The sequence below is a fragment of the Scylla paramamosain genome, chromosome 39 (assembly GCF_035594125.1).
Source record: "Scylla paramamosain isolate STU-SP2022 chromosome 39, ASM3559412v1, whole genome shotgun sequence".
In the NCBI taxonomy this organism is placed as follows: domain Eukaryota; kingdom Metazoa; phylum Arthropoda; class Malacostraca; order Decapoda; family Portunidae; genus Scylla; species Scylla paramamosain.
Window position 1 is genome coordinate 12,636,346 of NC_087189.1, and position 25,972 is coordinate 12,662,317.

Consider the following 25,972-nt stretch of genomic DNA (forward strand, 5'->3'; position numbering starts at 1 on the left):
GGAGGCACGGTACGTTGATGATGAAGCGCTGTCAACACAGCCAGGCAAGTGTCAAGAGGAACAGGTGTGGAGGCCCAGAGCTGCAGCACTGTAGGGGCGTGATACCAGCCGCCCTTGACGTGTGAGATGCATAGTAACCTTACACCACTCACGAGGAGCTGGTGAGTACTGGGACACCTGCCGTGGGAGAAATATAACCAGCGGTGTCCAGATTATCCGATGACGTAACTTCCCCGCACATTTTTTGCATTTCCTTCTTAATTCATAGGTAATTTGATATTTTTATGAGGTGGGAAGGTGTGGGGGTTATTCTTTCTTGCCTGTGAGTACTGAGAAGAAAAGTACAGAAAATGAGAGGAAATAGGAAAAATTGTATAATGGTTGTGTATTCCAGCTGGGCAAGGATTGTGGGTAATGGGAGAAGTTCCTGGTCACTCCCTATGTATTAAGTATTGTGTAGTCTTTGGGTTACATGGACGTGCTTTGTATTATATAAAGGATTGGGTAGTTATTGATTGGTATTAAGTTAAATAATCCTTTATAAAACGTATGTAGTAAGATTTCTTCCATTTGAGTCATCTTTAGTTTGAGCCAGGAAGCAGTTTGGTTTTGAGAGATTCACCCAAAAAATATTCATCAGTTTATCATTCTTGATGGTGTCACAATTACCTGTCCTGACGAAAACAAGGGAATGAGTCAACTTTTTCCTTACCAGCTTACCACTAACCACTAATTGATTGCCTCCCCACACTAACTCACCAGTCACAGGGAGGCAAAATGAGGAGCTGTGTGAGAAACACAGCAGGGTGGCACAGTTGGCCAGGTGAGGAGTGTTACTGGCATGCTGGTCATCAGTTATTACCACCACTTACTCTCCTGTCAGTGATGTTGGTGCATGTACTGTGTCTGCATGGTTAGCCTTTTAACCTTAAAATCTGGGTGACTTGGAACATTAAATTGCTTTGTTCCAACTTAAAATTGTACAAAACTAGATACTAAACATAACACACAGCTCATTGATTTTAAGACAGCATCTGTAAAAGCATGTAATCTCAGCCTAAATAGGAGTATAAGATAGCCACCAGATTCAGAGGCCTAAAGGTTCCTGACTTGTCATGCACACACCTGTGACAGTGAGTGGTGATGACAGCCGTGGTGAATGCATTACTTCTGTATGTGATGGCACCTCATTGGTGTCACTTTGTACGTTGCATCCACCATGGACTTGTGCTTGGCAGAGAAGTAGTAAATAGGAAATAGCAGTTTATACCCATCAAAATAGCAAGTTTTACAGTTTATTTGAATAATTCTAAAGAACAAGGGCTCCACCTCCACATTATTATTATTATTATTATTATTATTATTATTATTATTATTATTATTATTGTTCATTTCATTTATTTATTTAGTCATTTTATTTATTTATTCATTTATTTTATTTATTTTTTCATTATTTATTTATTATTATTTTTTTTTTTCTTTTCCCACAACAAACTTGGTAACTGATGGGAGAGGAAGTTTCTGTGGGGAAAACCAGACATGAGTGAAATATGACCTTAAAATTTAAGGAAATCAACAAAATTCATTTAAATACTTAATACATATTGCTCAGTTTTTATGCAAAGTGCAGGGTACTAACAGAACTGTGCTTTACCTTTAGCTTTTCCATGTGGTGTTTGGTGACACGTCACTTGTAACGTTGCCAGTCTCATGTCAAAATGTAACAAAGCAGGTTTTCCACAAGGTTCACTTTCTTTTTTATTCAATATTAATTTGTGCCTGATACACAAGTCTGCTTAATCTCTTTGGTTTGTACAGTGACAGTGATAAAAGTGTAACAGACTCAGATTGCATGCTTGGTACTCTTCTGTGATTCCTGACATGTAACTTACTAACTTACTTCAGCTGCCAGAGTAGGCTATACCTGTCATTGGTACTAGAATGTTCCTCCATATGGCTCTGTCTTTGAACTCTTCTGCTTCTCTCAGCCTTCCAATGTTCGGCAGGCCACGCCTGCTGAGGGCTTCTTTCACTGGTTCTTTCCATCTCTTCTTGGTCTTCCTGTTGGTCACCTTTCCCCTGGCATCCATTCCCAGTATGCTCTTGCAAGTTTTCCCTCTCATATTCTTTTTTGAACTGTTGTAACTGAGCTGCATCTATTTTGTTCAGTACTGGCCAGACACTGATTCATTCTCTTATTTCTTTGTTCTTTACCTTATGTGACTGTCCTGGTGAAACCCACAGTTGGTGGCTAGTGCATTTGTACAAGTGAACGGAGACAATATGTAAATGATAACACTGAAGTAATACAGTTTGTACCATTTTAAATAAAACTCTGGAATCCAATAGAAATACATATAATGTGTACATGTGAGTTTATAGAAAAATTAGAGACACTGGATATAAATGCTGGATATAAGTACTGTACCTGTGCACATTAAAATCTGTTATAAGGCTCAGTGTGCCAAGGAAGCAACAGTGCACACATCACAGTGTACTTGGGTGTGAGGCATGCACTGTTGACTTATTCAGTGATGGTTAATGATAGTGATTAAGACACTGTAATAACTAAAACCTTCACAAATGGTGAGCACACCACGTACATCTTTTCAGCAGTACAGAAAATTCAATATTGTATTAGTGTGAAGTTTTAGTTATTAAGAATTCCTTTTATGACTGAGCTATTTGTTTTAGCTGTTGTAGTTTCTTGGTGAGTGCAGTGGCTTTTCAAACCTGCTCTGTTGTTCCTCCAGACACAGCGAGGATGGGGGGAGAGGAGCAGGTTTACCTGAGTGTGGTGCGGCAGGATATCGTGAAGTATGACATGATGGTGAAGAGCCTCGTCCAGGTGAGTCATGGGAGATGCCGGGCCACCAGACTCCTTGCTGGCAGCCTCCTGTGTTGTGTTCTGCACCACCAACACGCTACAGTTTCTATTATTTATTAATTGTTACTGTTTCAAGGAAATACATAATAAATTGAATACTAAAGGTAATAAAATTGGTTTTCAAATAGATTGGTAGATGAATGGAATGGACAAATTTATGGATGGGGACAACAGGCAGAAATGGGTAGTTAGGTTTCATACAGGGACTGCCATGTGTAGGCCTGATGGCTTCATATGCTCTAATTACTTTCAAAGTATTTCATGTTTTGTGTTGCTCTCCATATTTCTTCTACTTACCGAGTTCTGTTTTGTTGTGGTGAGTTTTGTGTCCATCATCCTCAAGTTTAACAGCACACTGAAGTCAAATTAGATATGAGATGACAGGTGAGTAAGAGTATCATCCAAAATTGCTGGATAAGTGTCTTGAAACCTCCCTCTTAAAAGAGTTCAAGTTAAAGGAAGGAGAAAATATACAAAGAAGCAGGCAGGGAGTTCCAGAGTTTACCAGAAAAGGGATGAATAATTGAGAATATTGGTCAACTCTTGGTTTAGAGAGGTGGACAGAATAGAGGTGAGAGGAAATGGAAAACCTTTTGCAGTGAGGCTGTGAGAAGAGGGTAGGTATGCAGTTAGTGTGAAAATAGTGGTAGAAGATAGCAAGAGCAACTTTGTGATAATGAGAGAGGCTGAAGACAGTCAATTAGTTAAAAGAGAGGAGTTGATGAGATGAAATACTTTTGATTCCACCCCGACACTTCATATCACCATCCACGTCTAGTGTTTTTTTTTTCCATTCCTCAGGAGATCCGTGAGCTTGATGGATCCCAGGCTGAGTTGGATGACATTGGTTCATTGGTTCGCTCACGCATCGCTCAACTACGGGAACAGATTGAGGAACTGAAAAGGCTGGCTCAGGTTAGGATTTTCTTTTCAGTAATTTCAATAATTTGCATTTTTAATTGATTTTCTTTTACTTAAGGCAGATTGAAGCTGAGCAGATGCATGCATGTGTGTGGTTTTTCTAAGTCCTAATGTCTGTTTCTTTGATGCTCTATTTTAGAATATCTCATTCACTGGAGCAGGTAAGCATTCACTTGTGTTGATCTTTGCCTCAGAGGTTCTGTCACTCCTGACACTTTTTCGTTCTGCAGATTTGACAGATTTACCTTTGCTGGACATTAAGAACCACATCAAAGTAATAAAAAGACAATGTTTGATGAAAGATTTTTAGCTGCATCATTTGTTTGTTTAAGGCAAGTGTTACATGTGTTTGCTACATGAATGGCTTGTTTAACTCTTCATTAGTGATTGAATTTGTTGTGTAATAAGGCAGTAAATTAAAGGCCTGTTCATGCGGATCATTGGGTATGAGATAAGAAGTGCAGAAAATCGTGCAGTTTTATCAGATGTCTTCTACATGGCCAAGTTTTCATGGGTTCTGTTGGCACTGAAGGAGGAGGACAACGAGGATGAGAGGCAGCAGCTGGCCGAGGAGGCAACGAGGAGTGAGAAGATGCTGCAGGACGACCACCAGGCCTTCCGCAATGCATTGTTGGTGGCTCAGCTCACCATCAACCAGGTGAGGCAGTTTGTCACTTTGAGACACAGCTGTTAATATCAGTAGTATGCAGTTCAAATGGTGGTTGTGGTGGTGTGCTAGTATGATAATTAAAGAGCCATTGTGTGAAATTTTGAAAGTGTTCTATTTTCTTATCTCTTCAGTCTATTTTTGTTATTCATTCTTAAGGACTCCTTGAAGGAGATGGGTAAAACTAGTCTTTTCAGTTATTCTTGTTTGTATATTCTTTCACATATTTCATTATTCTGTTCTCCCATTTCACTGTGCCTTACATCCACATTACTCATTTAGATGAAATATCTTCATATCTTTCTGCGATTGTTTCTGTGGGTGTCAGGTATCACTGCATGTCTGAGAAAATATTGAATGGAAGGATATCTGCAAAGACCCCTTTACTGATTTATGAAATGTTAAGATTAAGCAATTAAATGACTATTTTATTTACCTATTTATTCACTTTGTATATATATATATATATATATATATATATATATATATATATATATATATATATATATATATATATATATATATATATATATATATATATATATATATATATATATATATATATTTTTTTTTTTTTTTTTTTTTTTTGTCTCATTTGCAGAGGAGTAAAGATGAGCTGCTGGCAAGGAGGCCTGTGGAGGGTGAGGGCGAGGGTGAGAGCAGCGTGCGGCAGAGGGAGCGCAGGACACGGGAGCTGCTGTTGAGGGACTCGTCGAGACTGAGTGATGACCTGCTCACTGTGACCAGACTCATCCAGGACAATGTACAGAAGAGCAGACAGACTGTGGATACACTAGGTGAGTGAATAGAGGATTGCAGGCCTGTTCATGTGCAGACAAATGGTTATGGGTGATGGAGTAGTCAGGGAATAAGCGTATTTCTGGACAAACAACTGCGTGTGAATGTATTTGAGGGAATGTGGTCTGTAAAGTGAATGTAAAGTTTTTCATGTGTATAGTGGGACTACATTTGACAATGTCACTTCTAGGGCAACCAAATTATTGCATCAGATTGTGATAAGTCTTTGTCTTCAGCTGTCTGACCCCCATTTATTTTAACGTCTTTTTTTTTTTTTTTTTTTTTTTTTTGTCGTCTTAGGCAAGTTATACATACAGTGGGGTACTTGGCACATGACGTATTTGTTTTACAACTAACCTGCTATATATATATATATATATATATATATATATATATATATATATATATATATATATATATATATATATATATATATTGGCATCCAACCATGTCATGGTTGCCAAGTAATAAAGTGAGCTTTTCCTGCTAACTGCCAATCCACCTATGTCATGCTCATGTGTGACTGCGTCCAGTGCCTAATTCATGGTTCTGTGCACAGTTAACGCTTTGTACACTTGCTTGTGATAAACACTATGTTATGCATTGTATGGTAAAAAGCATTGCTTATACATGTTATGCTACACTTGTAAGTGATCATATATATATATATATATATATATATATATATATATATATATATATATATATATATATATATATATATATATATATATATATATATATATATATATATATATATATATATATATATAATTTTATTCATTTATCTTTTTTGGAGGATAAAGCCTTGCCATATGTTTTTTTTATTTTTTTACTTGCAATGGTGATTTTGGGATGGATTATAATCATAAGTACACCACTGTACCTGAGTATGTGGGAGTGATGGTGGCACTAGGATGTACAGGCAGAGGTACCCAGCAGCCTTGTCTCACTGCCTTGGACTGCAACTTGAATCAATACATCTTATCAAGGCTGACATTATACAGAGAATATTTCAAAGCTACACCAGTGCAGCACCCAGTTCGTATTATTAAAATGTATTCATCACGGGCTCACGCAGTTCTTGTATCCCCCAGGAAGTCTTATCATTTAGCAATGCATGCAAGTTATGCTGTTTTGTGAACAGCACAGCAAAACTTTGTGTAAACAGTGGCTGGTTTGGAACAGCTGTACAAACACTCATTAAACACAGACATCATTGCCAATCTAGTGTAGCTTTCCTTACCCCCACTCCCTTCTCAGTACTATTCATAATGCATTAATTCCTGTATGTATTCTTCACACCAATCTTTTTCAGTGGAGGGATCACAGAACCTGACTAGCACCCATGAGGAACTGAAGACAATGGGCTCTGTCATCAGTCAGGCACGGAAAATCCTGAACAAGTATGGGCGTCGGGAGAACACAGACAAGCTGCTCATCTTTCTGGGCCTGGTTTTCTTCCTTGCGTCGTGTCTGGTGGTGGTGCGGAACAGGTTCATTTTCTGAGGTGTGGGAGCAGCAGCAGCTTCAGTGAAGTATGAAAACACAGGAATAGTTTTATACAGGTACTCTTTCAGTTATTATTTGTTTGGAAAATAAAATGGAATGGAATTAGTATAAAAGGCTGGGATTGACCTTATATTTATAAAAGTAAATGCTGAATTAATTTACAATCTTGAGTTAGTTATAATTTAGTCTAGATTGAATCTAAGACATATAGCTTAGTACAATCTATTTGTTCATAAATATAAATGTGCATATATACAATATCATGCAACCAAAATAAAAAATTTACTATTGCCACCACGTTCATTAAGATCCATACAACTTTCCTTCTAATTCTCAGTGATACAAGAGGTAGGTTGCTGCAATTCAAATACCCAAGCAACAGTCTTAAAAACCCACATGTATGATGTCACACTGAACATGTTAGAAAGATGAATCCACTAACACTCCAATGAACACAGCAGGTGTGTGTAAGCTGTAATATTCTCTGTCACTGACCTGGACTATTACAGTAGTCTTGCCATCACAGGGCACACAAATATGGTGACACTTGCTGACTTAAGAACACTCCCATCTTGTTTTAAAACACTGGCCTTTAGTCAAAACCATTCATTTGTAAGGTGCCAGATTACCTAGTCATAAAGATACCAGATAATCTAATATTTTACATAAAAACAAGGATTTTGCAATATAAAGCCAGTTCGCACACTTAAAAATGAAACCAGAATGGTAAGGCTGATAGCAGATGAGAGCATCTACCAGTGACAGTGTTATCATGTAGCAGATGAGAGCATCTACCAGTGACAGTGTTATCATGTTTGTGTGTCACTTGTGCCAAAATCATTAGGATGGATTCAATTAATCAGTACGTTTACTGAAAATAATCCTATAAGAGTAGCAAGCCATTTTTTTTTCCAAAACTTAATTTTTTAAAAATAAAGCTAAGAAACTTGCTTCTTACTCACTTGCAGATACAAACTGCTCATAAAAGTGGCTTGCTCCAAAAAGTATATTAAAAGTAGCTTTCCTTAAATGTAGGGGTTTGTCCACACCTACATCTGATCCTTCTAATTATTTAACAACTAGTTGAACTAGCCAGGTGTTCTAATACTAGCAAAAGAGGGTGTGTTACAGACTGTACAGGAAGGAGTTTAACTCAGAAGTTTCTATTAACAAAACAAAAACAGTGGCCAGGTACTGGAGTTGTACTATTATACAAGACACTTGCGAGACCGGGTCACCCGAGTAGGCCTGAAAGAAAGAGTTCTAGTTAGCTTTCTGATGAGGAATGTTATGAAATATATCAATGTAAATCCCCCAGAAGTCAGAGGAACCCACAACCAAAATAAGGCTGTAGGTCAGTGGCATTGGGTACCAGACCTTCATGCAGCACAAACATCCTTTACAAATGAAAAATTGTAGATGCTTAAGCAAAGCTACAAGCTACCTAACTAAATTTTCTCATAGTATAACCACAGTGAAATGTGACTTCATTACTTGTTGCTTCAGGAATATTTGTAAATGCTTACCTGGCCTCAGGGGAAGAAACAGCCACCTCCTTGCCTCTCCTCCTTGTAGCTCTTGGAGTGGACACTTCAGTTTCCTCAGTGGCCTTCTGCGCTTTCCTCCCTCTCTTGGGTTGAGAAGATTCAGCCGTGTCTTCATCTTTGGTGTCTTGTGTTGGCACATTCTCCTTGTCTTCTACTTTATCATCATCTTTTTCTTCCTTCTTACTTCTTGTTTTCTGTGTCCTCCTCCCCCTCTTAGCCACAGTGGACTTGTCTTCATCTTCACGGTGTTGTGTTGGCACATTCTCCTTATCTTCTGCTTTGTCACCATCCTTTTCTTCTTTCTTGCCTCTTGTTTTCAGCGTCCTTCCTCCTCTCTTGCCTTCATCTGATGTGTTTTGTGTCGACAAGTTCTCCTTTTCCTCTGCTTTACTTTCGTCATCCTCCTTTTCTTCCTTTGCACCTCTTGTTTTCAGTGTCCTCCTCCCTCTCTTGGCTGGAGTGGATTTGGATTTGTCATCTTCAGTGTTTTGTGTAAGAATATTTTCCACAGCTTCTACTTTATCCACATCATTATCATCCTCTTCCTCATTTCCTCTTGTTTTCTGTGCCCTCCTCCCTCTTTTAGGTGGCATAAACACAGTGTCTTCATCTTTGGTGTTATCATCTGCCTCTTTCCCATCATCTTCATCTTTAACTCTCTTCTTTCCTCTTGTGTTCTGTACTCTTCTTCCTCTCTTGGCTGGGGTGGGCATGGTGTCCTCTTTGTCTTGTCTGCTTTCCAAAGGTACATCTTCATTATCATTATTGTTGTCCTTCTTCCCTCTTGTTTTTGGTGGCCTTCCTCTCCTAGATGGGGTGGTTGTGACTTCCATGTCTTGAGTGTCTTGGTTAGGTACATTTTCAGTATCATCATTTACCTTGTCTTCCTTCTTTCCTCTTGTTTTGGGTTGCCTTCCTCTTTTGGGTGGAGTGGGCATCTTGTCCTCTGGTTGACCGTCAGCATGAGATTTTGTACCTTCTGCCTTATCATTACTGTCTTCCTTCTTCCCCATCCTCTGTGCTCGTCTCTTAGGCAGAGGTTCAGACACATCAATCTGATCAACAACTTTCCTTCGCCTGGTGGTTCTTGTTGCTCTTACCACTTCCTCCACAACAGGAGTCCCATCATCCACAAGCACATCAACATTCTCAGTCTTGGTCTTCTTGCCTCTTGTTCTGTGTGGTTTGTCATTTTCAGTTGTGCCTTCCACCAGTTCCTTGACTGGAGTTTCTGCTGGTGGAGAATGAGCAGCTGCTGCTCTCTTCCCTCTTCCTTTCACCACAGGCATGTCATCCTTTCCTTCCAATGTATTTGCACTCTCAGCTTCCTGTACTGCATTCTTGGGTGGTCTTCCTCTAGTCTTGGTCTTTACAGGGGTCTCCACTTGGGATGCAGAAGCACTCGCATCACTACTGACCCGGAGGACTGTTACTGGCTCGATCACTTCAACAGGAGGCTTGCCTGGTGACTTGACTGACTCGTTTTGGGGGGATGAAGGTTTCGCATCTTTCTCTTTCCTGGCAGCAGTTCTTTTTGATGTTCTTGTGGGTGTAGGTCTTTCACTTAGTGGAGTGGACCTCAAGGACCGAGTGGTTCTAACTGGCGACTGCACCAATTCCAAGACACATTCCTCAATCTTCTTTCTCGATCTGACCTGTCTGACTGGTGTAACCTCAGTCCCTTCACCCGCAGCTTTGGCATTCCGTTGTGACCTACGGATTCCAGACTCCTCTGCCTCCTCAGTGGGTGGAATGTTTTCTGATGGAGAGGTGGAGGCTGGGGACAATTCTTTCTGAAGGTTCACAACCTTCCTATTCCCACCTTCTGCTGTGGACTGGGAGAGGTCAACATTGGTTTGGTCTGCCAAAGGAGTCTTCCTGGTTCTCTTGGGGGTGGCATTCCTTGCCACCTGGCCATCCTCCAAATGTGGTTCAGGTGTGGCTAGTAAAAGAGCAACACCTGTGAAGTCAGTTTCAGGTGTGCTTGGAGGAGTCTTGGGAGAACGCATAAGGTGTCTCACACCTGCAACATTTGTATAATCTGCAGTAGGTGAAGCCCCTGCCACTTTAGGTGTCCCAAGCAGTCTTTTAACACCTGCCACATTAGTGTAATCAGCCTCTGGCACACGTCCTTGAGGCTGAGGCGTCCTCAACAGCTTACCCACACCTGCAACATTGGAATAGTCAGCTTTGGGAGATGCCACAGTTGGCCTGGGAGTCCTCAGTAACTTTCCTACACCTGCAACATTGGTGTAGTCTGCCTGTGGTGACTCTGCTGCAGGTTTGGGAGTTTTAAGCAGCTTCTTCATGCCTGCAACATTTGTGTAGTCTGCCTGTGGTGACTCTGCTGCAGGCCTGGGTGTTCTCAGCAGCTGCTTCATTCCTGCAACATCAGTGTAGTCTGCCTGTGGTGACTCTGCTGCAGGCTTGGGAGTCTTCACCAGTTTCTTCATGCCTGCAACATCAGTGTAGTCTGCCTGTGGTGACTCTGCTGCAGGCTTGGGAGTCTTCAGCAACTTCTTCATGCCAGCAACATTGGTGTAGTCAGCCTGTGGTGATTCTACAGCAGGTCTGGGTGTTCGCAGTAACTTTTTCACGCCTGCTACATCAGTGTAGTCAGCCTGTGGTGATTCTGCTGTGGGCTTTGGTGTTCGCAGGAGTCTCTTCATGCCTGCAACATCAGTATAGTCTGCCTGTGGTGATTCTGTTGTAGGTTTGGGTGTTCGCATCAGCTTTTTCATGCCTGCAACATCACTGTAGTCTGGTTGAGGTGATTCTGCTGCAGGTTTGGGTGTTTGCAGGAGTTTCTTCATTCCTGCAACATCAGTGTAGTCAGCCTGAGGTGATTCTACAGGTTTGGGTGTTCGCAGGAGTCTCTTCATGCCTGCAACATCAGTGTAGTCGGCTTGAGGTGATGTTCCTGCAATCTTTGGAGTACTGGTGTGCCTTGTAGTGTTATTTTCTTGCACATCACTGTTTTCTATTGTCTTGCCAGGTGAGGCAGCTGGAGAGGTTCTGTGAGGACTCCTGCTTTTTGGACTCTTCTGGACACTTGTATCTTGTTGCTCCTCCAATAAAGAGTCTGCAGGGAGACTCCTTGGTGTGTGTGTGTGCTTCACCTGTGATTTTGGGGTGGAGACAGCAGTCCTGGGTATTTCCAGAATTCTAGCCACATCCTGGGAGGACTTCCTGAGTGTCTTTGCGCTGCGGGATAGGCGCTCTGACCTGGCACTCACTGGAGAAACAAATTCATCCCGAGTCACATCAGGAGTGCGGGCACTGCCAAAGTCAAAGGTGGTGGCATCAGACTCTATGGGCACCTGCAGTGGGGAATCTGCTGCTAGTTTGTTAGTAGGATCCCTAAGGACACTCTCTGGTGTTCTACAAGGAGCTGGTGTCTCCAAAGAGGACACAAAGTGGTCTTTGGTGACCTCAGGAGTCCTTACAGATGAAAAGTCAAAGTTGGTCATATTGACAGAAATGTTTGAGTTGCAGCTGGCAGATGACATGGCAGGGGAGCAACCCTGATCCTTCTGGAGATGTTGTGCTGGGGAGCCCTGTGATGTGGTCCTTGTCTTGGCAGGTGGAGACTGTAGAGTTTCTGCTAGAGAGAGAAAGAAGATAAGTGGCTTGCCCAATACTCCTCCGCTTGACAAACAAGACAGCATAGGGCACATAATAAGTGGTCAATAGAAAGGTTCTTAAAAAGGTATGAGGAGTATGCTTACCTTCAAGTGGTGCCTTAGGGGTGGACATCAGAGCTGACAGACCATCCAGATTAACGCAATTGTCCACCTCGCTGCCAAGCCCAGGCTGGCTGGTGAGGCACTGCTGCTTCTGACCCTTGCGGAACACCTTGGGGGTCCTGGTGGTCTTTTGGTGAATGATGATTGGAGCTGGAGAGTTTGCATGACCAGTGGTGGAAGCACACGTTGTGGAGGCGACTGGAGTGACTTCCTGAGTATTGAGGAGACATGGGAATAAGTAATATTGGTACCCTGCAATAAGAATTATAGAAAGAAAGAGGGAAGGAAACAGTATAGCCTTAGATCATAGAATACTTCCCATTTATAATGACTTGATCCTTCATTTATGTATGTGACTCTCCTCACAGGACATCCTGTATATGTGATGGGTCCCCTGGTTCCCTATCATTCATATCCTGCACATCAACAATCCTGACAAAAGCTAAATTAACAGCAGGCCATCACACCACCACTAACCTTTGCCTTCTGGGACCGCTTTGTCAACCTATGTGGCTTATGCAGGCTTTGGGTTCCTGCAAGAAGCACCCGAGCCTTCTGGGAGCGGGAAAGGGTCATCCTTTTCCCCACCAAACCCTTCTTCAGCACGTCAGCCCATGTCTTCTTTGGAGTCTTGGCCTTCAGCACCTTAGACAGCTTGCCTGTGACACAAACAGTAGGCAATAATTGTTATATACAGATGACCAAAATGCAGGAGATTGATGCTAAATTACAGCTAAATACGAGTATTTTCAAACATGACATGGGTGGGTGGTTGGGGGGAAATAATAATAATAAAAAAAAATAATAATAATAATAATAAAAAATAAATAAATAAATAAATAAATAAATAAATAAAATAATTATAGTTGTTGGTTTACTTGTTTACTTGTTTGTCAATTCTGCTGTGCTAACAACTGAAAGACTTACAAAATATTGGGTAGGGATTAAATTGAGTAAAAAAATTCTAACTAGAATAATGTGTGTATATAATGTGATGGAAAGAAGATGGAAGACTTTAGTAAGGAATCAGAAATTTATAGAATAGAAGAGTTCCCAAGACAACACAGACACATCCAGCAACAAAGCCAGACTGCCCAGAGAAATGTTTAAGTATAAAAAATGGTAGTGAAATGTGTAAGGCATGAATAATGCTACCTATGCAGAGGATATCTTGAAAATAAGCGAGTTGAACTGTTGATTCCTGCACCAAAATTCTAAGCAAGAAAAAATGCAAACCAACAGAAAACCATGAACAATAAGGGAGGCTGTAACAACTGTTGTAGCCAAGCCAAGGGTGTGTTGTCGCCAAAGCACCCAGGCCTTGGCCACCCATTGCCCCAGAGGTCACTGGTTATCACCATGACCCCTTGTGAGGCTTACAGCATCCCTGGTCACACGAACAGGACAGTGCCTGCCCTGATGACGAGGCACCCGAGCACTGAGTAAAGGTGACTAAGGCCGTGTAGTTAATGGACCAAGCCTATTCGTAATCAATCTTGTGATCAAGTTACCTTACAGTCGCTGACTTCACAAAACACTTCAGTAATGCACGAACTAGAAGGACATAAAAAAACCATATATGTTTGCGTGTAAAGGTGGTTAACCATAGACTCCCTACGAAACATGTTTCTTACGCACCTCCAGTGAAGTATAAGTATCCTGGTGATCGTGTGGAGTGAAGGAAGAGATGAGTGTACTAACTAGTTAGATTTTGAACCTTAAGGATAACTCCTTATGTAGTAGTAGATAGCAATGTACGCAGGTCGACATTGCCGTCGTCAAAATGGAATATAAGGCAAAGTAGCGAACGATTCTCTCAGACCTAACTAGACTCCAAGAGTGGAGTGTTACAAGTTCCTGGAAGGTGCTCCCACTCGACAGCACCATGAAACTCCCAGTCGTTCTCTGCCTCGTCTTGGTCGTAAGTAATGCTTAGATTTTTCCTAAGTGCCTTGTGTGTCTCGATTTAAAATGTTGTTTCAGTATACTGTGGTCCCCACATATTTTATGTCATTTTCCATGTGTTGATATAATGCTGAATCTTGAAGAGTGATTTCAATATCTTTTGAGGCACTTCGCATGTAGTGCTAATATTTTAATGTTACATTTGATTATTCTTTTATGTGATTATGTTATGTGTGTCCTTACATGTTAATGTGTTATGAGTTACTGAATGACCTGAGTTGGTCGATAAAAGCTTGCTAACGTAAAGTGAAAAGTGACGTTAAGATTTATCGAAAGGTCTTTATACGTTTTAATATGTGTTGGAATTCTGGTCTTTTGTTGCTTGCGAGTATTGTGGAATGTGTTAACTACTGGTTAATGAATAGTGTTAACGTTTCTGAAATGCATTTGTGGCTTACCCCACTGTGAGAACCCCGGCCTTAACTCTCGGTTACCTGGATTTAAACCTTGTGGTGTTTGTTATATAAAGAATTAGTGCAGTTCCTGCGTAACCTCTGCGTTCCCTTAAAGGTAAGGAGGAGGGTTACGACACAACAACAATAAAAAGAACTCAAAGGCAGTGTTATATGAGATTGAAGACATCATGACTAAACTTACAGTGTGAAAGTAAACCCATCCTTTCTTTCCATGATCTTGATTACTACTGACAGGACTCAAAACTGGAACCTGCATGAGAATTGACCTAGCAAGGTAAAGCTTTAACATTCAAAGTTAAGTTCAATGAATAGGAATGATTACTCTGAGGCAGAATGATACAGGGATACTGCCAACATAAAAGGAAAGGTGAATAAAGATGAAAAGACAAAATTCAGGCCCTCACTCACCTGACTTCACTCCCTGTGTAGCAGAAAACTGGCTCCTGATGGTGACCTTCTTACGAGCAGAATTCAGAGTAGCAGACTTTCCAGGGAGAGCAGCCTGAGGTGTTGCCACAGGAGTCTTGGAGTTCCTGGGACTGGCAGACCTAGGAGGGGTCAGCTTCTTCAGGTCTGCCATGGTGGGTGTCTTCTTCACACTACCTGACCTTGGTGGAGTGGTCTTCTTGGCAATCACTGGTGTGGGTGTTGCTGTGGCCTTAGGACTGGCAGACTGAGGTGGAGTTAAGGTCTTGGGGCTGGTGAGTCTAGGGCTGACAGAAGCAGGGCCAGCCATCACCTCAGGACTGGCAAACTTGGGTGTTGTTAACACCATGTGACTCACAGACCAGGGAGTAAGACACTGTGGGGATGCAAGCACCTCAGGGTGAGCAAACTTGGGAGTTGATGGTGCCTTAGGAGAGGCAGACTTTGGAGTTGACATCCTCCTATATGTGGCAGACTTAGGATTTGACAACCTCTTTGGTGTGACAAATTTAAGGGATGACACCTTGGCAGAGGCTGACTTGGGAGTTGGTGGCTTCTTAGTGGCAGACTTTGGAGTTGACAGTTTCTTAGGACTTGCAAATTTAGGAGTTGACAGCTTCTTAGGAGAGGCAGACTTAGGAGGTGACAGATTCTTAGGACTTGCAGACTTAGGCGTCGACAACTTCTTAGGACTTGCAGACTGAGGAGTTGACAGAGTCTTGCGAAAGGAAGACTTGGGAGTGGACAGTGTCTTGGGAGAGGCAGACTTGGGAGTGGACAGCTTCTTGGGAGAGGCAGACTTGGGAGTGAACAGCTTCTTGGGAGAGGCAGACTTGGGAGAGGCAGACTTGGGAGTGGACAGCTTCTTGAGAGAGGCAGACTTGGGAGTGGACAGCTTCTTGGGAGAGGCAGACTTGGGAGTGAACAGCTTCTTGGGAGAGGCAGACTTGGGAGTGGACAGCTTCTTGGGAGAGGCAGACTTGGGAGTGGACAGCTTCTTGGGAGAGGCAGACTTGGGAGTGAACAGCTTCTTGGGAGAGGCAGACTTGGGAGTGGACAGCTTCTTGGGAGAGGCAGACTTGGGAGTGGACAGCTTCTTGAGAGAGGCAGACTTGGGAGTGGACAGCTTCTTGGGAGAGGCAGACTTGGGAGTGGACAGCTTCTTGGGAGAGGCAGACTTGGGAGTGGACAGCTTCTTGGGAGAGGCAGACTTGGGAGTGAACAGCTTCTTGGGAGAGGCAGACTTGGGAGTGGACAGCTTCTTGGGAGAGGCAGACTTGGGAGTGGACAGCTTCTTGGGAGAGGCAGACTTGGGAGTGAACAGCTTCTTGGGAGAGGCAGACTTGGGAGAGGCAGACTTGGGAGTGGACAACTTCTTGGGAGAGGCAGACTTGGGAGTGGACAGCTTCTTGGGAGAGACAGACTTGGGAGTGGACAGCTTCTTGGGAGTGGCAACTTTAGGAGACATTCTTTTAGGAGTGGCAGATTTAGGTACCTTCTGTGCACTAGTTGTCCCCTTAGGGATTGTGTTTTTAGCTTTTGTTAAACTTTTAGGGGTTACCATAAGGGAATTCTTTGGAGTCCCATACTTAGGGGTGGACATCTTTGGAGTAAGATGTTTAGGTGTGTGACCCTTGGGACTAACATGTTTACAGGACTTCTTTGGTGTAACAAACTTGGGTGTAGTCACCTTAGGAGTGGTCTTTGATGACAGTATACCGACGTCTTTGATTTTGGGCGTTGCTGTATTAGAGGGCAAGTTAGAAATCTTCTTTAGCTTTTTCGGGGAAGGAGAAATTTCAGAAGAGGACACGTCTGCTGGCCTCTTGGGGGACACATTAACTTTGAAGTCCTCTTGTGTCTCTGGTGAAGCCCTGCGTGGTGTAGCCTGAGGACTCTTTGACTTGTGGGGACAGCCAGGACCAGGGGTTGTTTTGACTGCCACTGGTGAAGCCTTGCGGGGACGGCCAGGACCAGGGGTTGTCCTCACCGCCTCTGGTGAAGCCTTGCGGGGACGGCCAGGACCAGGGGTTGTCCTCAATGTCTCTGGTGAAGCCTTGCGGGGACGGCCAGGACCAATGGTTGTCCTCAATGTCTCTGGTGATGTCCTGTGTGGTGTAGTCTGAGGACTCTTTGATTTCCGGGGACGGCCAGGACCAGGGGATGTTCTCCCTGATTTTGGTGAGGTACGAGCAGAGATGGATGGGGACACAAGTTTTTGATGAGTTATTTTGGTGGATATGACCTTTTTTATGGATTTTGGTGTTTTAGGACTTGATCTGGGTGAGGTCTTTGTTAGCTTTGGTGTTTTTGGGCTTGATTTGGGTGAGGTCTTAGTAGTTAATTCAAGAGTCTTGAGGCTTGATATAGGAGTGTTGGATAATTGTACTTTTGAAATTTTGGCTGTTGCCGTGGTTGAAATCTTGCTGTTTGACTTAGGTGTCTTGCATAATGATGTTTCTGGCATCTTGGGAGTCAACTTTGCCAGGGAAGTAGAGGCTGGTGACTGCTGTGTCTTCTTGGGAGTCTTCTGGCCAGGTGTTGAGTGTTTTAGGTGAGTAACTTTGGCTGCCAACATCTTGGAGGTAGATACAGGTGTGGCTGTTCTCTTGGTTGTTATTTCTGTATTTCCTGACACTTTGGGGGACTTTGCTGTGTTCACACTGGCTTGGGCCGGAGTGGCATCTGAACCTTCTCTCTCTGGGGACTGGACTAAGGACTCCTCCCCCTGCAGCTTGGCCATGTTGATGCCAAGACTGCGGGCTAAGTAAGGCTTGACTGGGGTGGGGCTCCTTCGCCGCAGCAGGCTCTTGGTCGGGGTGTCGTGAACATTCTCTGCAATGGTCTCACAGGTGGAGGCAATGGACACCCTCCCAGACTTCCGAACACTCCCAATAGATAAGGTAGGAGTACTATTTGGCTTGTCTCCCTTACTGACAGGAGTGGCAGGCGGCAGGAGCTTGTCAAAATGCTCTGGGTTCAGCTGTGGTCCAAACGAGACCTTCTTCCTCTTGGCCTCTGACACCTCATCAATGCTCCACCTGTGCACTGCGGCTCCTGTCACAAAGATAACATTGTGTTTATCCAAAAATATGTGTACTAAATTATTACTATAAGCAAGTGGTGACAGGAAGTAACCAGAAGTGAACTGCTAATTATGAGGCCAAAAAATTAAGCTAAGAAAGCCATGACAGAGCCATTTAACCCTAACAAGAATAATGCCATAATAAATTTCACCTGCACAAGATTCTAGGTTATTTAAAGAGGCTATCCCAAAGTAGTCTAATGATCCACATCTTTAGATTACTTGTCAGTCATCCCCTCCCTTCATCACAGCTTGGCAATTGTTCACCTCCTCCAAATGTCAACTATATTATACACACACACACACACACACAAGAAAGGTTTAATGAGTATGGCAGCACAAATATGAACCCTCAACAAAGGAGCATCACAACTCACCTCTATTAGCAATGGGAGGAAGAACAGGTGACTTATCCACTGGGACAAGGATCTTATAATCAGCTGCAGGGATGCTGCTGGGGGCACAGACGGCCAGAGAGGATCCTTCTGGGTACTCCCAGCGGAACTTCCTCTCACCCACACTAAAGACTTGCTTATGGCTCATCATGCACACCTCCTCCGGGGCCAATGAGTAGCCATTCAGCACTGTCTGGCCATTCTGGGTCAGGTTGGTGAGGTATGCCTGCAAAAATTTCTTAACTTAGCATCATCATGTATAGATCTGGATGAGTGAGTGGGACTGTGGTGGTGATGAAACACAGGGTATAGCAGAACTTTACTCCTCAAATGTTTCACCAACACTCTGATCTGCTGGAGGTACACACAAGCTGTCACCCGTCTCCTTGGTCTACTCTGGGGAAGCCGGTTGTTGAAATATTGGAGGAATAGTTTTCCTGCTATATCCTGCCTCATCACCAACACAATCCCACTTAGTGTCACATATCTGATACATCAGAGAAAGCAACACCTCATGGTAACAGGCTTTTATCTACCACAGATAATTTACTGTTAGGATTACCATGAGAAAGGAAGAGAACACACACTATATTAAAATTGGGAATAAGGGAGACAAATGAAAAATGGCAAAATGCTAGTATCCAAGCAGTAATCAATGTTATACTCTTGAACCAGTCTTGTCTATGCATGTGGCACCTAACAAAATGCACACCCACACACATTTCCCTCTGTTCCTGCCACACACACACAACCACCACCCATACCATGCCTCACCTTGCCACTGGGGTCCACATCAATGCGACATTGCTGCTGGGACACGGAGTTGAGCTGCACCCGGATATCGCACTCAATGTTGCGGCCAATGGAGCAGCTGGAGTGCACCATGGGATAGGGCGTGCCATCCGCTCCGTTCCGCTTGATCACCACAACATACCCGGCAATCTTCATGGTGGTGGCGCTGCTGTGGCGGCTCACAAACTAGGCTGACATGCTTACCTGTTAGAGAGAGGGAAAGGGGGAAGGCTGAATGAGAGGGGATCACAAACTTAGTGGAGAGAGAGAGAGAGAGAGAGAGAGAGAGAGAGAGAGAGAGAGAGAGAGAGAGAGAGAGAGAGAGAGAGAGAGAGAGAGAGAGAGAGAGAGAGAGAGAGAGAGAGTTGAACACTGCATGGAAACATATCTAAAAATAGCTTCTTCAATCCTATCTTTAAAACTCATGAAAGATTACTCCTCCAAGCAAATCTTACTAATCAGGCAAGTTATATCATGGACCCTATACACAGGCAAAGTCCTCATTCTTACTAGTATTATCTAAGTGTAACATAAATCAACAAAATAGCCCATCAACCAGTGACTTGATGCAAACACTACTAATAAAAAGCTACACACGACTGGATAAAGCCACACTGCTAACATAAAGATACACACAAGACTAGATAAAGCAACACTAATATATATTAATACATTAACACTGGATAAGCCTAGGGGTGAGAAGGGCTAATGTCTGGAGATGCAGTGCTTAGTGCTTACACAACAGGAAACTGCACTAGATACTGACAAGAAGTGGCAACATACACACATTAATGCTGGCTAAGTGGTTCATTCCTTGCCTGTCACTTCGTAGACTGGGGTTCATGCCCTGTTCAAACTGAGTAAACATGACCTGGAGCAATAGTGTGTGGTGTAAGAAAGTTCCCAGCCTTGATCAGTGAGTGTGGTGGCCAATATGCTTCTCTTGAGTTTCCAAGATAAGAGTGGCCCTGTTAGTTTTGTATTGTTGACGAACCTACTCAAGCACGCTTATAGGATATGTTTCCACGCATTCTAACGATAATCTTGCGTTCATGTTCCGAGACACTTCCACTACTTTCAGGACTCTAATTCAAGTGACACGGGTCTTCAAGGGCGACAGACTAATAAGACTTCTACATTACTAACATGAGAAACACGCTTCAGAACCCGGGTAACCTTCTCTAGTCTTAGAAAATAACCATGGTGAGACAGCAAAGCGTTTCTCAATACGGGCCTTACACTGCAGCACCACACTTCTCCACTGATGACAAAAAGCCCGTATTGAGGAGAAACGCCTTGCTCTCTCACAGCGACTATTTTCAAAGGCCACCGAGATGATTACCCAGGTTCTCAAGCATTTTTTTTCCAATTAATAAAGTAGAAATCTTGCTAATCTGCTACAAGAACCGTAAAAAATAAAAACTACTGTACCTTCAACTAGAGGCTTTTGAAAACGTGGAAGTCAGGCGCAGAAGTGTTTCGGTATACGAATCAAAACAGTATTTATAGGAATGCACTGCTGGCGATCAAGAGTCCAACACACGATGCTTAAGGCTGGAAGATTACGGAAACCTAAGCGACTGTGAATTCCCGGTACGGTTGAAAGTACCGCTACCAACTCCACGTGCGGGGCGGAACGGCGGCAATGTTTTGGTTCGGATGGCGTTGTGTGGCGGGCGCGCTTGGGATGGGATAGCACAGTATTGATACCCGGCTCCTCTTCACTTTCGCTCTTATCTTAGTTCCAGCAAATAATGTAACTACTAATCACTTCCATAAACTTGAGCGACTAAAATAGCGTCAAGAGGATTATGAAGAGGTGAGTAAGAAGGAATGGCGCAAGGAGAAAAGTACCGATAATGATGATTTGCCAAACTTAACAGCAAATTTACCAAAATATCCTTGTACACACACACGCACGAAAATATATAAGTTAAAAGACGATCCTATTACAGTACAACCTCTCTTTTACTTCCTTGCATCTTAACGCCGGATCGAACAAGCGGCTGAAGGGCAAATCAACAACTCTTCTGAACTAATGGCTCTTTTCTATTCATCTCTTCCCTGCCTTTTTTGTTTCCTTCGTTCCTTCTTTCACCTCACCTGCATTTCCCTCTATCCTCTCGTCTTTGTTCCCGCTTTTCCTCCTTTCTTAACTCTACTTGTTAAGGCGACACTTGCAGAATATGTAGCTGTTCATAGCATACGTGAAACTAATGAAGAAAATTCCTGTGATGTAAGGTTTAATATTAATTGGTTTTATTTGATAAGTTAATGCGCAGCAGCAACGCGGTCATAAGGCGCCGCTGCAGACTATTCATAGCAACTAACACTGAAGATTAAAATACTGATAAGAACAAAATATTAAAAACCACTAAAAATGCGATTCAAAGGATTAATATAAGTATGGCATTGTAGTTACCAAGCAATTACAACACCAGCGTCCTCAGTAACGATCTTTCCCACACCACCATCGCCAGCAGCACCATAGAAAGATAAGTACAGATAAGACGAACGAACCAGACATACCCTTATCCTCCAAAATGATAAAAAAAAAAAAAAAACTCGTATATTTTCTTAAACTAAGTCGAGAACCACCAACACCTGAGTTATGAAAGACTGTTATACACAACTACCAGTCACATTCTCACCTTACTAAGGAAAAAAGATAGGGACGAGAGAGAGAGAGAGAGAGAGAGAGAGAGAGAGAGAGAGAGAGAGAGAGAGAGAGAGAGAGAGAGAGAGAAAATAAAATAAAATAAAAAGGGGGGGATGGCGTTAGTGACTGCTATGTAAATGTTAAGTGTTCACAAGTGTTTCCTATCATTTTAAACCACTTTACTTAACTGCATTTCCTTCGTGTTCCCGTGCTCTACCCTAACCCTTAATCCCACTGACGATTTTTTGAGCTCGGCAGGCAAGACAAATCTAGGATAATGCGCATTTTGCAAACGGAAATACCACACAGGAAAAGTAGCTTCAAATGCTCTCTCTCTCTCTCTCTCTCTCTCTCTCTCTCTTTACGGACAGTTCTTGGAATGGTCTGAACTGGCCTGCATTCTGAAACGCTTTGCTCTCTCACCACGACTATTTTTAAAGGCAACAAATATGATTTGCCGTTTTCTCAAGAATGTTTCTCCTGTTAATCATGTAGAAATCTTGTTAATCTGCCACCAGAACCACAAAAATACCCCCCAACCCCAAAAAGTCACTTCAACTAGAGCCTTTTGAGGTGTTTCTGAATAAAGGCGTCTAGGTAAGTAATGTGCAAAACGAACTAAGGGCAAGCACTGGAGCAACACCCGGTAATGAAGCAAGCGCACAAGTCTAGCTAGCACATGTGAGCAGCGTGGAGGCAGCACAGCATTGCCTACACTTGGCAAATGACTCCCTTCTGGCAACCTGCAGGGTGGCGGCCAGGCAACGAGGCCGTGGCATTCTGTCGGTGTTGTGCTGTGGTGGGTGCAGGTACTGGGGGGACACACACACACACTAAAGCAGCAACAAGATAGGAACAGTCTCCAAGTTTAAACAATAAATAAAGATCGTAAATTGAGAAAATATCTAACCGGAAACATGATTATAATAGTGTGCAAGTGTGGAACAAATAGAAAACGGATGCAGATGTGTGAACTCACGGAAAGCTAATGATTACACCAGACATTTGAATATGACACAAGATACGAGGGGAAAAAAAAATCAGAATACACACAAAATAAATAAGACGAATGATAAACTTCAATATATCCTGTAAAACACACGGCGGGGCGAGAACACATCCTCCATCAAGCAGGTAACACGAGATGCGCAAGACACTACGTACTCGTAATCTTCTACACAAACACACCGCAAGCTTGGCGAGAAGCAACCATAAACAAGCAAAGCAACAGAGACACGCGCCAACACAAGCAATTAGGCAAACCAACTCTCCAACAATACCACGGCTGCCTCACCAGAAGAGCCGTGAACACTTTAAACACTTATCACGTGCTACATCCGGGGCTTTCCACATGCTGCACACCTATATACTGAAAAACTCCTGGGCTGCATCTCCACTACATTCAAGAGGCTCTAACTCAAATTACACGGGTTTTTAAGGGTTTTTACGGTCCAAGTGGCAGATTAAGGTGATTTCTATACTATTAACAGATGAAACAAGGGTATTTTTTTTTTTACTTTGCGATTTTAGGGGTAGATTAACATGGTTTCTACATAGTGAACCGGTGAAACAGCGGGATGAGCAAAGCGTTTTTGAACAAAGGCCCAACCAGCATGCCCTTAGAATAGCGCCACCACACCGAATATAAAATAAAATATATAAATAATAGCTTATAACCTGCAAATCAACAAGTCTTAAGTCTCGCGAGTCTCCAGTCAAGCGGGGTAACAGGCAAAAACACGTCGGCCAAACTGCTCTTGTCCGTTAACCCTTCCAAACACGCGGCGAGAAATCTTTTAGTGTCCTTGGGATTTGGTGAGGGGGGGAGGGGGGATGGAAAACGTTTATTACTCTTTTTTATCATTTTTATTTATTATTTTCTATGGGAAGGTTAGTAGACATGCAACCTTCCCCTTTGTAGTATAAATGGTAGTAGAAGGCATCAGTTGCCATCTCCTCATCTTTCTGTGACTCGTATTTAGAACCGCTTTGCTCACTCACCACGGTTATTAGAGGCTACAGAAACGATTAGCCGGTTTCTCTAGTACCCTGTTAATAATGTAGAAATCTTGTTAATCTGCTACTAAAACCGTAAAAAAAAAAAAAAAAAAAAAAAGTGAATCTTCAACTAGAGCCTTTTTGAAAACAGAAGTGCGGGGTGTTTCAGAATATGAACCTAATTAAGAGCGTAATGACACGTAATCCTTAAAACTTCACCACGCGCGAATTTCAAACAGCCGCCTTCATTCTGAGTACTGCAGCTAACAAGTAAAAATAGAGTAAACTGCACCAGATAATAAACAACCGGCCGTTATAATAAGATCTAAATATAACCCAAGCCTTATCATGGACAAACTTACTGCAACAAAGAAAATAGGAGATTGAGGACTAACTTAACTAAACTGAGGGTTGTTGGATAAACGTCCTTTTAATAACCCTCTATCAGTATAACGCACACACTTTAACACGATAAAATAAAAGCGAACACATCACCGCCCTACAAACTCGGCTAAAACAAAAGGAAAACGGTTTGAGGGATAACAATGCGAAACGGAAGCATCTACCTCATGTTTCAAATCACAATAACTTTTCCTGTGTACAGCAACAAACTGGCTAACACTACGCTACAGAAAATACTAGTCACTCTTAACCAGAAATTCTTAAACGCTTCTACGACTTAAAATAAATAACATTAAATTCAGGTTTTTCAAGGTTTTTCGTTTCTTGTGGTAATTAAGAAAAAAAGCGACACAAACAATAAATAAATAAATAAATAAAAATCACTTATGTTGGCCGGACTTACCATCCGTTGCTTTTTAAAGTCTTTACGGGAAACCACTTAAAAATGTTACGTATAACTCCACCATATTTATAATAGTAACTCATAACGTAACATGTCGCTAGTATCAATGCTCAAAAACTACCGGTAACAATGCAGAATTTATAGCAATGTTCATTTTATTCGTTATACACAAATTTCACCTCCAGACGGTAATAAGTGTTTTTTTTTTTTTTTTTTTTTTGCAAGGGATATTTTCACCCTTAAAAAAAAAAACATATATATATATATACACATAAATAATGCAGAATAATTATTGCTTCCTAAAAATATATATATATATATATATATATATATATATATATATATATATATATATATATATATATATATATATATATAATGAATAAACAAATTAATAAATAAATATACCGATATTAATAGACGAGATTTATAATAGTCTCTCCTAACAAGCCCAAAAATTCAATTCAGTACATAAGACGCAGAAAAAATTATCCCACATGAAAATTAAAATACAACAAATAAACAAATAAAATAAAATTAAATCAACGTGCATCTCCGAAAATAGCCCAAAGATTTACAACAGTCTGCCCTCACAAAGCCCAAAAGTTCAATTCATCAAAACATACGACGTAGAAAAATTACCCTCTAAAAAAAAAAAATAATAATAAATAAATACAATACACTAAATAAACAAATAAATCAACACATCTCAAAAAATACACGAACATAAGCAAGCCAAAGATTTATAATAGTCTGTGCTTAATGAGGCGAAGTTCAATGACCACCTGCTTGCTAACACTGCGCTGATCAACTATTAACACTCACCCCTCACGCTCCCCGCCCCGCCTTGCCACGCCACACACGACCCAAGCACGCCAAGTTACTCCAGGAGATATTCTTATGAAGTTTTGAAGTTGTGACGTAAATGTTAACAATAATTCCATACTTGGTAACTTCCTAAACTGTCATTTGAAATCTCACTGGGTATTAGTAATTTGGTGCTCCTCGGTGGTTGAGTGGCCTGTCGGGGTTGTGTGCGTCAAGGTGCTACGGTGGGAAAGAATGGTTGTGTTAAATACGCGGGAATATAGCTAAGAGATACACACCTTATTGTCAAACACCCTTCCTCGACGGCTTCTTCTCAACAACTGCGCGCGCTGAATTTGAATCTAGCCATTGAACTTCCCCTCCGCCAAGTAAACTAGTTTCACATCAACCATGAAAACTCCCTGTATAATCCATGCTTCTTATAATTTTGTATGCTACTATGGTAGGTAATATCCACATATTTTTCTTTGCGTATTATGCGTAAATGTCAAGGCAAGAGAACGTTTATTAAAATATTGCAATTTT

At 42.1% G+C, this 25,972-nt stretch overlaps 2 protein-coding genes across 6 annotated transcripts; one reads left to right on the forward strand and one right to left on the reverse strand.

Moving 5' to 3' along the window:
• On the forward strand, positions 1-7,079 carry LOC135092204 (vesicle transport protein SEC20-like). 2 transcript variants are annotated; one of them, XM_063990531.1, is made up of 7 exons: positions 9-161; positions 763-823; positions 2,754-2,848; positions 3,689-3,802; positions 4,341-4,466; positions 5,077-5,272; positions 6,592-7,079. In XM_063990531.1, the coding sequence occupies exons 2-7, from the start codon at positions 778-780 to the stop codon at positions 6,780-6,782; spliced, it is 768 nt and encodes a 255-aa protein (XP_063846601.1). In that variant the 5' UTR covers positions 9-161; positions 763-777; the 3' UTR covers positions 6,783-7,079. The 2 variants fall into 2 exon arrangements, with proteins under 2 accessions (XP_063846602.1, XP_063846601.1); XM_063990532.1 differs by lacking the exon at positions 763-823 and having other exon boundaries at positions 1-161.
• On the reverse strand, positions 6,887-25,787 carry LOC135092202 (proliferation marker protein Ki-67-like). Of its 4 annotated transcripts, none has more exons than XM_063990525.1 (8): positions 25,726-25,787; positions 19,140-19,361; positions 18,348-18,591; positions 14,868-17,942; positions 12,556-12,737; positions 12,061-12,289; positions 8,312-11,933; positions 6,887-8,033 (listed from the first exon to the last, which is right to left on the reverse strand). In XM_063990525.1, the coding sequence occupies exons 2-8, from the start codon at positions 19,311-19,313 to the stop codon at positions 7,994-7,996; spliced, it is 7,566 nt and encodes a 2,521-aa protein (XP_063846595.1). In that variant the 5' UTR covers positions 19,314-19,361; positions 25,726-25,787; the 3' UTR covers positions 6,887-7,993. The 4 variants fall into 4 exon arrangements, with proteins under 4 accessions (XP_063846595.1, XP_063846592.1, XP_063846593.1 ...); XM_063990522.1 differs by having other exon boundaries at positions 8,312-11,936; XM_063990523.1 differs by lacking the exon at positions 25,726-25,787 and adding an exon at positions 23,111-23,135 and having other exon boundaries at positions 8,312-11,936.
• Between the last annotated feature and the right edge of the window lie 185 nt (positions 25,788-25,972).